Raw genomic sequence first — 12,708 nt, forward strand, 5'->3', positions numbered from 1 at the left:
GTGTAATCCAAGCTTGACCGGTCAATTTTTGTTTATTTAACTAAGTACACACGTGACACATGCCCATGTGATTGTTCGAATATTATTTCTTCTTATCCTGTCGGTATGTCGTTGAAATCTAGCAAAAAAATTTAAACATTTTTGGCGCCTTTTTTTTCTTTGTACACCTTGAATAAGATTTTCAATTATAAAGCTACTTAAACAAGTTAGTTTTTAATAAATTTTAATGTTTTTTATTCATAATCCGGTCTTTCATTTATTAAATCTTTATATATAAAATAAAAATAGATATACATGGATAATTAGTCGTTTTCGTGTGTGTTGTACCTATATCCAATGACGGATTTAGAAGATCCGCATAGGGGTAACGTTTCAATAAAAAGGGGTGACAAAATCGAAAAAACGTCATTTTTTTCCAAAATTTACGCTACCGTCAGAGCGTCATCGAAACGTCAAGGGGCACCGGAGATTACCCCTTCTATCAGTCTTGGTCCGCCCCTACCTATATCACCACAACCAAACAATCATTAAATGTAGAAGTTGGGTTTTAAATGGTCTCGATCATGAAACTAATGTAGTTGGAACTTTTCCATGTGTTAAATTAAACATACTTGGATGAGATCTAACGATCGCTTACAGGTGTGTAGGAATACATGCATTTATTCGTGTTAAATTCTAAATGTCCTATTAGATTTGCTTTTTTTTTAATGTAGTTAAAAGATGCTTTTTAGGGGGCGTTATCCCACACAGTGGCGCAGCTATTAAGGTGCCGGGTGAGGCGTCCGACCCCCGAAATTTTCGCACAGTAGTGTAATATATGTGGTTTTTGTATAGAAGGTTTTGGGTATATACGTTTTTGACCCCCTGGTTCTATAAATTTTTTTGGGTATATACGTTTTTGACCCCCTCATCGGAAATCTCAAGCTTCGCCACTGATCCAACACCATGCAAGTTAATGATAAAGTCTCTTGCTTATGTGACACATACATGACGTTGATGTAGCGTGATAAAGTCCCTAAAGGCTTTATCCCACACCACCCAACCTTATACCTATTTAGGGCCCTATAAGTTACGTGATTAAAATTACCTATTGCGATGCCCATTACCTGAAATCTAATTAAGAAAAACCCTACCTGAAATATCAAATTTTCAAATAAACTCCACCTGAAAATCTAATTAAGAAAAACCCTACCTGAAATATCAAATTACCTATTATGACACCCATTCCCTGAAATCTGCTATTCTTATGTTAAACTACTATCGAGCCGGGGGTATCATTGGAAGCAGTCTCTCTATTCCTACGGGGTAGATGTAAGACTGTCTACATCTTACCTTTCTCAAACCCTATCTTAGCTTTGCTATTGGTGAGATTTACTAAGTATGATGATGATGATATTTATAAATTTGCACAGTTTATAAATTTGCAGAAATGCAAGTTTGTAACTCAAAGACCAAACAAAACCCCAAACGAAATTACAAACTAAATTAGAAACTCATTTGGAGTTACGGGCCAGATCAGAAACACTAGATCGATATTCAAAAATCCAAAATATTTTGATGAACAGACACAACCCGCAAAAAAAATTAATAACTCAACCATCTACTTTACATAAGTCCAATTTTTTTTTTTTTTTTTTTTAATTCAAGCAACATGAATATTGAAAAACATCTTCACACACATATAACAGAAAAAATAATTTGATTAAACAACACCATAAATATAAATAAATAATTTTAAACCAAAAATGATAGTTTTGAAGATGAAATAATCAAACTAAAATGTTTTGATGGAATTTTCCTTAAAAATGAAGATCATGAACATCAAAGTCGTCGGTCGTCATCATCATCATACTCAGTAAATCCCACCAATAGCAAAGCTAAGGCAGGGTCTGAGGAGGGTAAGATGTAGACAACCTACCTCTACCCTATAGGACTAGAGAGGTTGCTTCCATTGAGACCCTCGGCTCCAGAGTAGTTTTGCATCAAGCCTTGGACATAAGGCGCATAACTCTCGGCAAAAAGGCCGATTAGTGCATGTACCCCCCTTATCTTTAGACTATCAACGACACTACATGATGCATGATTAACCGTCCCCCGCTATGTTATTTTTACGAAATTAGTAAAATAATATTAAAATTAGTGCAATGAGGGCCCACACATATTTCATGAACATCAAAGTATTCATTGATATTAAAGGGTGGTGTAGTAGCAAGAGCTTGAGACCCTCTATGAAAGGTTTCAAGTTCGAATCCAGCTTCCATTGATTTTCAGTCTTTAACCCCTTGAAGGCTAGGTGGGGGTCCCGGGTGTAAACTCACGTGTTTTCACTATCAAATTAAAAATGATTCATTGAACCAAATACATATTCGTTCCATCCAAATGATCAAACATGAACAATCAGAAAGGTTTAAAGTTTAAACTAGTATTTGAGCAATTTAATTACCTAAGATAAACTAAATGCAATTTGAAATCCCTAAACCTGTCCAAATAACCCAAACCTGAGTTTGTACTAGGTGACCCGTTTTTTGGTTGACCAAAGCTTGTATAACTCTTTTAACCCAAGACCCATACAAATAAACACTCCAACATGGGTCAGCCCGAACCACATTATAAAAAAAAAAAAAAAAAAACTATTTGTTTTGACGTGTATCTAGCAACTCATTTTATATGCCTAACGCGTCACATTTGTAACTAATAGAAAAAGCCGACGGGTCAATTTGAATTCGTCTTCGGGCGGTTTATATCCTACAGCGCTTGTGATATATATATCACACAAGTCTAAAAACGGGTGGCCTAAAACCTTTGGCAACAAAACCACCAACCTAACATTATCAGTTTATCACTTAGCAACCCTGTGAATCTTTTAAGAGCTGACTGACACTATTGTCTTGTCTTTTACCATGAAATCATTATTTTGTTCCAACATTTTGTTGCCATCCCCAATTTATTCTTGTCACACAAAAAACCAATTTATTATGGGATCCTAGAAGACAAGTATTGGGCCATACCACATTTCACTAATATCTATATATCAAAAAAATATTTCAGAAAACAAACAAACAAGGTTAAAGAAATCAAGGAGAACTCAAATGGGTAGTACGGATGAAGTCTTACCAGCACCCGCCTTAGCTCCAATTCCTTGGGTTGATTCTGTACACGATCGGCGTTATGCCGTTGATGGTGAGATTATGGCGTTTGTTGTCATTTTTATTTTCTTGGTCTTCCTCCTTTTACTTGTTTTAGCACCTCATCTCATAATGCGAAGAAAGAGCAGCGGATGTTCTTCATCGGTCAAGCAGAATTCGAATAGCGGGTCTCAAAGGAACAGGAATTCTGAAGACATCCCTTGATAATGTGTGTGTGTGTGTGAGAGAGAGAGAGAGAGAGAGATTTATCTGTTCTTGTGTTCTATACTTATAAAAGAGGTATAGTTAGCTTTGTAATGTTGAATGTTGAATTGATTGTCGGTGTTCTGGTGTGCCGCGGTCGGAGTCCCGCCTTAATGTTCTTTTCCTGTACATATATAAATTTACTTACAAATTTTAAAAGTTTTCCAAGGTGTTTCTCCTTTACCTGAAAGAAAAGGTAAACGGATTAGAATCATACGATTATATTCGACATTCCAAATAAGTCTAGAGAACAAAGTAACTAGAAAGATTGTTAGAATCACCTTCTTCTAGAGAGATCATCTAAAAAGCAAGTCGTTTTGAATTTGAATATTTTCAAACAAAAAGCTGATATAGATATTATGAGTATACTTTTTTAGATGCGTGTCATTTTTTCTGTAAGTGGGTTCACATCTTAAATCTAGCAATTTATTCATTTTCCATAAAGGAGCCGAAATGCCGAATGAAACCAAAGTTTCATGTTCGGTTTTGAACTAGAGACGTTAAAAATAATGAATCGGCGTCGACTATAACCCCTAGCCTTCCAAGCTAACGATGATTGTAGCATAATAACAAGGCTAAATCGCATAACTTTTGCATCTTTGCGTGAAGTTTAACTGCCTGATATCAAAAAGTCAAGGTCAAAGAATCAAATCATAAGAAAAAGGGAAGGACATCTAGCATTAACACATGAGTTAGGATGAAATCAATGATTAGAGGTGTTGATTATACATGATGAAATGGAACATACATTAAAAAACTAAAGTTCCTACTAAGAGAGATGTAAGTGGCACCATGAGGTTGTCGTCAAATGTGGTGCTTATAGGGTGGGATTCAACCAACGCACAAGCAACCGAAACAACCAAGAAGCCGAAGATCATCTGCCAACTTACTTCAAAGTAGCCAAACATGGAGAAATAGTGCATGTACCTATCACCAAAATCCATAATAGTTTAGAACTTGCCAATGTATAACACCGAGGGTCTCCTAAGTCCTAACGTAATGAAGCCATAGACTTTCCTAAAGGGCAAACTGCATTTAAGACCTAGGTTATGGGATCTAGGGTTTTCAATGAGTTTTTGTTTTGTTAGATTCGCGTTTAGGCCTTGCGTTTGATTTTAGTTTGAGTTTAACGGTGATGGTGGAGGATGAACGCAAATAAAATCAAGAACATTTAAGGTTGACCACTAAGAACAAATTAAAAAACAAATATATTGTAATTCAAGCACTTAAAGTTATAAAACACCTTGAAAATAATCTTAAAAACAACAAATTTTAAAATGTACATCTAGCAACAAATTTTTTGAAAAAACAAAATTTATTATAATTCAACTTAACTTTTATTCTTTATAAAAGGACAAGTGGATATGCGCTGGCACACCTTGTCGTCTCATTGAAGTGAAAAGGATATGGTTGTCCACTTGAACACCTTATGTCCTTACCTTCTAACTAAGAAAAATAACCTGTGTTCAAGTCTTTTTTTTTTTTTTTTTTTTTTTTTTTTTTTTTTATAATTTCACAAAATTTACCATTTTGTTGGTGGTAAATGAAGTATAATATCCCAGATACACATTGGCCTATAGGCTATAGCACGTCGCCCTTTAATGGTATTTTCAGGCTAGAAAGTTATCACTTTTTTATGCAAATGGACCGTTTTAGAATTTCAAAACTACTTGCATAAAGATTACCCGACAGAGACGATGAAACCAGCAGCTGCCATGGCAATGCTCCCCGCAAAAGATTTGTCTTTGTTATAAGGAATCTTTTTCGTTCCAAATCGCCTTCCAATAATGTCCGCCATACCTGAAGCATGGATTACTTTCAAAGCGTGTTCATAGCTCCAGACTAATAAATAGATATACTAAAATGGCATGTTAACATTACAAAACGATAAGTACCGTCTCCAGCACAAAGATTGCAAATTGCAGCAATCGCAATGGGAGATGTTCTCCAGTAGATTAAAGATGACAAAGCAATGGTGGAAGCATAGTACAACGGCCCCTTAATAAGTTCTCTGATGCATAGATAAACAACATAAAAATTATTGATTAAATCATAAAAGACAGATTTGATTATATATCATTTGGATATACATTGTATATACTCTTAAATGGCATGGTTGGTGGGTTTCTTATTGGCCATGCCACCCCCTTAACTTTCTGGGTTTTACACATTTAGCCCTTTCAATTTCTAATGGGTTTGTAAAATGTCGCTTTGATCCCTCATGTTTCTAAAGTTCCGGGTTTAACCCCTGTAAATTTTTACTTCAAAAAATCAATTTCTTACGTACTTATTTTTGTGTACTTGTCGTACGTTTGGACAACAAATTTATTCGAGAACGAGCTAGGTCAAATATAATACGTTTTTGTGTTTATTTTTATGTACATTTCGAGGTTGTCTAGGTTTCGACGTAATTTTGTCTGGAAACGAGTCGCGTCAAATATAACGCGTCTTCGTTTGACGGTATAAATTTGAGTTGCTCTATGTTTCGTTGTAAATTTAGTTCAGATACGAGTCAGGCGGACTGTAGTCTATACTTTATCACATAGTTGTTATTGGCGAATAGCGACAAATAGCGCTAAGGTACCTACATGCTACATAGCGGATAGCGATAAATAGTGGGCGGCTATTTTATAAATAGCGATACATCAGAAAAAAACTTTAAAAAATTTATATATATTATATCAAAAAACCCTGGTATATATGCTATTTTAAACATATATTTAACAAAAACCTAAAATCCAGCTATTTTATAGTTATATTTAATTGCTATTTATATTAAAAAAAACACAAAATAAAATAAAATGTCGCTATTATCGCTACAACCCTAATAGCAAACCTAGACCTATACGCTACGTAGCTGGCTATAGCGATCGACAACTATGCTTTATCACGACACGCGCCTGCTAAAAAAAACTAGTTTAATGAAGCATGAGATTGGTTGTTTTAACAAAATCTTCATTTAATGTGAATGTCTTTAATTGCGCAAAGACAAAAAATGGGTACTCTCTACTTCAATGTGCCAGTTTAATTCCTAATTACTTGAAAAAAATCTAACGGAAATAGTTTTGAGACTTAAAGAACCTGTAGTCTCCATCTCGGCTCATAGATTTCACGGTTGCTTCATCTTTCCATATCCCAAGTCCTATGAGAAGCACTTTTACTATGTTGACACCAGGAATAAGAGCTGCCATAACGGCTCCTTGATAACCTGAGCTGCAGAAGTTCAAGACTGACTTCATCAATGTGGAAATAAATGACAAAACTGCCTCTACTTTTATCACGTATAACTATTACCTGAAGAGAGGCCAACATAACATGAACGCCAGACCAATGGTTGTATGTACAAGCTTCCTATTTAGTTTCTGAACAAAAGAACACGTCTTAAAAGACAACGATTTTTACCAAAGTTGAAGGAACATAAGCAAATCAACGTAAGAGTCTATCTTATTTAGGTAGGCCATACATTAATATCAAAAACCCTAACATTTCAAGTCCCGACCCAATCGATAACCCGAACACAGGTTTAAGAGTAACCTTACTTTTATTATATTATGGAAAGATAGCTCAAAACCACAATACAATAACATTCTAACTCTCATACATAACCCTAAACTTGGCTATGTATTTATAGTTGAAATCCGACTTGATCAACAAAAACATTAAGCAAAATCCTAATTACCCTTTAAACCCTAAAACCCATTTGTTATCATTTATTAGAGTTACACCGGCTGACCCACCAACTTGTGAGGCCTCAAGTAATTATACAGCAAAAAACGTTCACTCTCATAAGTTCTGATTCCGGTTACTTAGATCCATCCAAATCTCTAAAGGCAATCAAAATGACTTCTTGTCATTGAAAATTAAGAGGCCTCGTCGGAATCGGTCAGATGTTGAGCGTGTTTGGTTCACTTAAAAAGACACCTTGGTTCATGAAGCCTCTTAATAGGTAAGTTTTACAAACATGTTAGAACAATCAATCACCTTCTTAATGGCAAACTACACCAAACCTAACACATTACCCTAAATAACACAACAAAAGCACCTAATTAATTCAACATCCTATTTTAACCTAATTTCCACAATTCAACAAATTCACATAACAATAACCTGATCAAAAATCCCTCTCCTAGCAGTCTCCTCATAAACTCGAAGTATCGAAAGCGCGAAACAACCCGAAAACACCATAGCAAACGCATCTCCAACAACCGGATTCTCCGGAAAAAACATCGGTCCACCAGCCACCACCACAGACCTAATTCTCCGACGATCCACACGCAAATTCAACCTCCGGAGATCAAAACCGAAGCCAAAACGACACCGTAACGTAGTAACCGAACAATTAGGCTTCATACACGAACGAATAGCGAAATTCGCGTGTGTAAATCGCGATTCAGGCCTCCGGAATCTCGGATCACGAACTGAACACGGCGAGAATGTGTGAATTGAGCAAATTGAAGACGCCATTGTTACTGATTCGAGTGAATTATCATACAATTCGAAATTTGGATGAGATTTGAGCTGAATTTGAGTAGGATTTGTTGTGGATTTGATCGTACGAAGAATTGATTGTGGTGATGAAGGGGAAAAGTATAGTACAGAGTTGTTGAAGGTTTTCGATATGAAACTGAACCCCTAATTGCAATGACCACCATTGTTGAATGTTGCCAACAAACAATTTTGCATTTTTGTTAGCTGGAGTATTGAATTTTATTACATGGTTTGTATACGATTCAAAATATTCGATATCTGAATCCGAAATATCCAAAAATTCGGATTTTCAGATTCCGATATCGATTATAAAAATTTTCGGATACCTCGGATATCCAAAATATCCGAAATTTTTTTTTATTTTTTTTTTGGGATAGCTGAATATCCGAATATCCGAAAATATCCGAAGTCTCTGAAAAATATCCGAAATATCTGAAACTATCCGAAAACTTATATTTGGATATCCGGAACTATCTGAAATATCCGGTTCCGAATATAAAAAAATAATAAAAAAATAAAAATTAAATAAATGTTTGGATATTCGGATATCAGATTCACTATCTGACCGGATATCTGAAATTTCGGATACAGATTCGGATAGTGAAATCTGGTATCCTAATTTTCGGATATGCGGTTTTAAACACCCCTACATGGTGGTTGTGGTAAGTTTATGCTATGATTTTGTAGAAATAGCTTTGGGATTTCACGTGTGGGTCGGTGTCGTTCAGTTCGTTATAATGTTGGTACTTGGTATAGTAATCGACACGTGGTTTACATCGATTAAAAACTATGAAAATGAATACTAGTGCCGATGTTGTTCGGACAATATCGGTTCAGTTTGTAACGGTAAAAAAATTAATTATATCTGACTTGTTCGATATAAAACAAAACTTTTATCAAAGTGTAGAAAAAATAAATACGTCGTAACAGTACATTTGGAATTTCATGACGTGTTATATTACATTACGTTAAATTATTACAATGATGGAAATGATAAATAGTGTCATTTTATACAAAATGAAAACCAAATCGTGAGTTAGCTTTATGACATGTACGTTGGTGCTTCGAGCGTTTATACATTACAATTCACAACTCGGTTTTGAACAATAATCATGTCATTATGTAACACCTCAATCGATGGCGGAAACATCAGGGCATTACTTTGGTAGATTGTTTGAAAGCACATGGAACTATTTAGAATTAAAATATTTATTAATCAACTTAAAACATCCAATACATCAAGGATAAACAAATAGTTCAAAACAAATCCATATTAATTAGACTAATCGGTATGGTGAGGCTCATCCCCAAGGGGATGGGCCGTCACGTCACCCGCCACGTCATCGAGAGTGAGGATGGGCCTAAAGAGGATGGACCAAGGGGGTGGAGGATGGGGCCCCACACTATTTATAAAAACCACTAAAAAAATATAATTGATTTGATTTTTTAGAGAGAGAGAGGAGAGAGAAAGAAGAGAAGGAGAGAAAGGCGGCCCGTCGCATGCGTCGTTAGGGAGACGGAGAAGCCGGGACAGGGCAGGGGACGGTGTGGGGGTGCAGCGTCGGGGCAGGGCCGGCCCCCATACCGTTTAGTCTTATTTAAGTCCAATAAGCATCCCATGTAAGTAGTAAATCTTGTATAGCATCATCAAACAATATTACCTGAAAGATGTGCAAAATAAAGGTCGACTACGAAAAATTGGCGAGTAACATAGGGTATCAGTACATATAAGTATAATTGGAATATTTTGTACAATTTAATGGCATAGCATAATATCTAAAGCAATTTGAAATAGAAACATGAAACTAAGGGCACACTAAAACCTTGTGTCGACTTGTAATGAGGAACCCAAAGGGTTAACCTTTATCATTCCCAAAAGGAACTCCCCCTAAAAAGGCCAAGGAGTGGAAATGGGGTGTCAATCCTATAGCGCTATAACATACTACCACGCGGCTTGATCATAGTTAATGAATGTACAAATAGTAATTGTGTAAGTTCAAATAAACACATATAGCATGCGACCATAGAATTGAATTGTAAGTTGAATATAACATGTGAGAGTTTGTGTATATGATTTATGGCACATGAATTACCTCAAAAGTATAAAACTCATAAGTAGGGGAACTATCTACTCACCCTGCAATATTTGAAAATGTTGAGAAAACCCCCAAAGTGCTAGCCTATTATATGTAAATCGTAGGATTTAGTGGGCATGGACTATTGGTGGATTTAAGGCATACAAGAATTGTAGGAAGTTAGAGATCTCTAAACTAATTTAGGAAATTGATAGGGTTTTGATTGCATATTTAGTGGATAAATGAGAAACATAAGTAGATACAATCAAGGATTTGTTCTTTAAGGACATTCATTTTTTTATAAACTTAAAACTTTTATTGCTATATATATATATATATATATATATATATATATAGAAACGGGATCAGGAGAAAACGCCTAAAAGTGTGAAAACAGTGAGAACGGATCCTAGCCGAACACGTGGCGCGCGATATAATGAACACGGAGGGGCTTTTTGTCCTTTTATCTTCCTTTTCCGATGCGTGTCTCACAACATCTCTTCATTTTTGGCGTGTAAGATTTTTTTTAGCATTTAGTTAGATTCAATAACCACCTGGCGTTTTATTGTTTTTTAGATCTGCCTCGATGAATTAATCGTTTTTGTGTTACATAGTAAATATTTTGGCGTTTATGGCGTTCCCAAATTCATTAAAATCAATTAATAATTCAAACTTTACAAGTTTTTAGGTGTTTTTCTAGATTTCACCAGTTGAATTAATCCTATATATGTTATAAAGGTAAATTTCTTGGCGTTCATGGCGTTCTTAAATTCATTATAATTCGTTAATAATCAAAAGATTACAACTAAGACGAAATCAAACCAAACTAATAGTCTTCTGTGGATGGTATTACATCAGAGATGTACCCATCGCTTTGTTCATCGCTTTCCTCAGACTCATCATCATCATCATCTTGTGCATTGGCGTATAACGCCATAATCTCGTCTCATCTTTGTTGCATCCTATACTTAAATATCATCGCAACCCTGGATCTTGTATCATTCGAAGGTGCTAAATCACAGAGTTGTTCAAGAAGATGTAGTCTATCTGTGTTCAACATTTCGTCCATCGTCAATGAATAATCCACCCCGTGTTGATAAGTCACACTCACCATTCTTGATTGTTCATCCAAACTCCAACTTGTAACTGTTGGTAGATCAGTATCGTCAACATCATCATCATCATCATCTACTAGAAATTTTCTCTTCAATCTTCTTATTACTGTTTGAGTCCTTTCACAATAGTTGGCCCTTGGAATCCCAAGGCCCAAAATATCCCTCTGAATGGCTCCATCCATACCGTGTGGCCATTATTGTTTTGACATTCACCCTTCTCCTGTCAGAGAACTTTAGGACGAAACGTCTCTCCGGCATCTCAAAACTCCATGCAATAACCTGAGCCATTTTTTTAAGTTGTATGGCGTTTTAGAGAATGTGTGGCGTGTTTAGAGAATGTTTGGAGTGTTAAGTTTGTTTACCTGTTCTACTTATATAATGACTTTTTTTTTGGCGCGAGGTAGATATACGTTTTTGGTGCTAAAAAACATTAGTAATTATATTTTTTGATGTTTATTTTTTGTATCTTTTGTCGTGTCATGTAGGATGCAGACCTATAATGTGACATGTAATTATGGCGTTTTGAAAAGATAAATAAATTCAATTACCATGGCGTGGCTTTTAATATAATAAATGTTAGTAATAAAGTTTCCGTCGTTTCAGTTACTGTTTTAGCTTCATCTGTTAAGGCTGTAACACGTCTTATCTTTTAGGTTTTGGCGTTTTGTATTTAATGGCGTTTAGATAAAGATGGCACATTGTTCTATTCTCTTGCACATTGTTTTACACATTTCAGTTAATTTTTGAAGTTTTTTAATAATAATCGTTTAAAGTAATTTTATTATAAGTTTTGGCGTTTGGTGTTTGTGGCATGTTGGCGTTTTATAAGCAACAACGTGTTCGGCCAAGATCCGTTCTCACAGTTTTCACACTTTTAGGCGTATGGTGTTTTGTAGCATCTTGGCGTTTTATAAGAAATTTATAGAAATAATGTATTTTATTAGTGGAGAATTAGATAACAAACCACATAAAATGACCAACAAAATAGAAAAGGAAAAAAAATTACAAATGCTAATCCAATTTCCCCTCCAAATCTTCACTGCCATCAATCTCTTCTTCTTGAAGTGTTTGTGCCTTGAACCTTTGAATACCTTAGATAGATGTCGATTCCCCTACACAGCTGAAACGCCCGGCTCTAGACGAAGCTGATCAGTCAGGAAAATATGGCATCCTGGTTTTTGGTGTGATCTATTGTTGTTTGTTGTTGTAGTGGTTTTGTGGATTTTTGGAAACATAAATCGATGTCGTATGTGTGGATGCTATTTGTCCGTCATCCTTATTATCATCATGGAGTCCAAAATAGCATTTACACTAGGATCGGTCTCTTCTTCTCATCCAAACCTTCTTCAAGAACAAAGCACACCAAATGACATATCAATGTCATCAGTCTCTTTTTCTTGAAGATTTGTCCATCGCATTCAGCAAAATCTTATAGAGTTATTGTAACGCCTTGCTTTTTGTAACCTTTCGTATTTAGAAAGCTTGTCGTATATTTCTACTTTCGAAAACTTGTATCTCTTGTAAGCGTATTTCGTTTTGAATCGTTGTAAACTCGAGGCCTTGATCATAATAAGATGGATTATTTTATGAGAATTATACTTTGTTTATTCAAGTTTGTTTATACATTCAATTCATATGTTC

At 35.4% G+C, this 12,708-nt stretch overlaps 1 protein-coding gene across 4 annotated transcripts; it reads right to left on the bottom strand.

The window, feature by feature from the left end:
* Positions 1–210: 210 nt before the first annotated feature.
* On the bottom strand, positions 211–8,083 carry LOC110936154 (probable phytol kinase 2, chloroplastic). 4 transcript variants are annotated; one of them, XR_002589759.2, is made up of 8 exons: positions 7,497–8,083; positions 6,684–6,751; positions 6,471–6,602; positions 5,285–5,400; positions 5,075–5,189; positions 4,181–4,316; positions 3,115–3,573; positions 211–502 (listed from the first exon to the last, which is right to left on the bottom strand). XR_002589759.2 is itself a non-coding variant. In XM_022178495.2 (7 exons), exons 1-7 carry the CDS (start codon positions 7,851–7,853, stop codon positions 3,415–3,417), a joined length of 1,083 nt encoding a protein of 360 aa, XP_022034187.1. In that variant the 5' UTR covers positions 7,854–8,083; the 3' UTR covers positions 2,949–3,414. The 4 variants fall into 4 exon arrangements, 3 of the variants coding, with proteins under 3 accessions (XP_022034187.1, XP_022034188.1, XP_022034189.1); XM_022178495.2 differs by lacking the exon at positions 211–502 and having other exon boundaries at positions 2,949–3,573; XM_022178496.2 differs by lacking the exons at positions 211–502; positions 3,115–3,573 and adding an exon at positions 3,802–4,007 and having other exon boundaries at positions 7,497–8,082.
* Positions 8,084–12,708: the final 4,625 nt, after the last annotated feature.

Source organism: Helianthus annuus, chromosome 4 (genome assembly GCF_002127325.2).
Source record: "Helianthus annuus cultivar XRQ/B chromosome 4, HanXRQr2.0-SUNRISE, whole genome shotgun sequence".
NCBI lineage: Eukaryota > Viridiplantae > Streptophyta > Magnoliopsida > Asterales > Asteraceae > Helianthus > Helianthus annuus.

Coding starts and splice junctions, on each gene's coding strand:
- LOC110936154 (XM_022178495.2), bottom strand. CDS start 7,853: ATGGCGTCTTCAATTTGCTCAATTCACACATTCTCGCCGTGTTCAGTT. Junction 5,190..5,284: donor CAATCTTTGTGCTGGAGACG/GTACTTATCGTT, acceptor TCCATGCTTCAG/GTATGGCGGACATTATTGGA. Junction 4,317..5,074: donor GGTTTCATCGTCTCTGTCGG/GTAATCTTTATG, acceptor TTTTGGTGATAG/GTACATGCACTATTTCTCCA.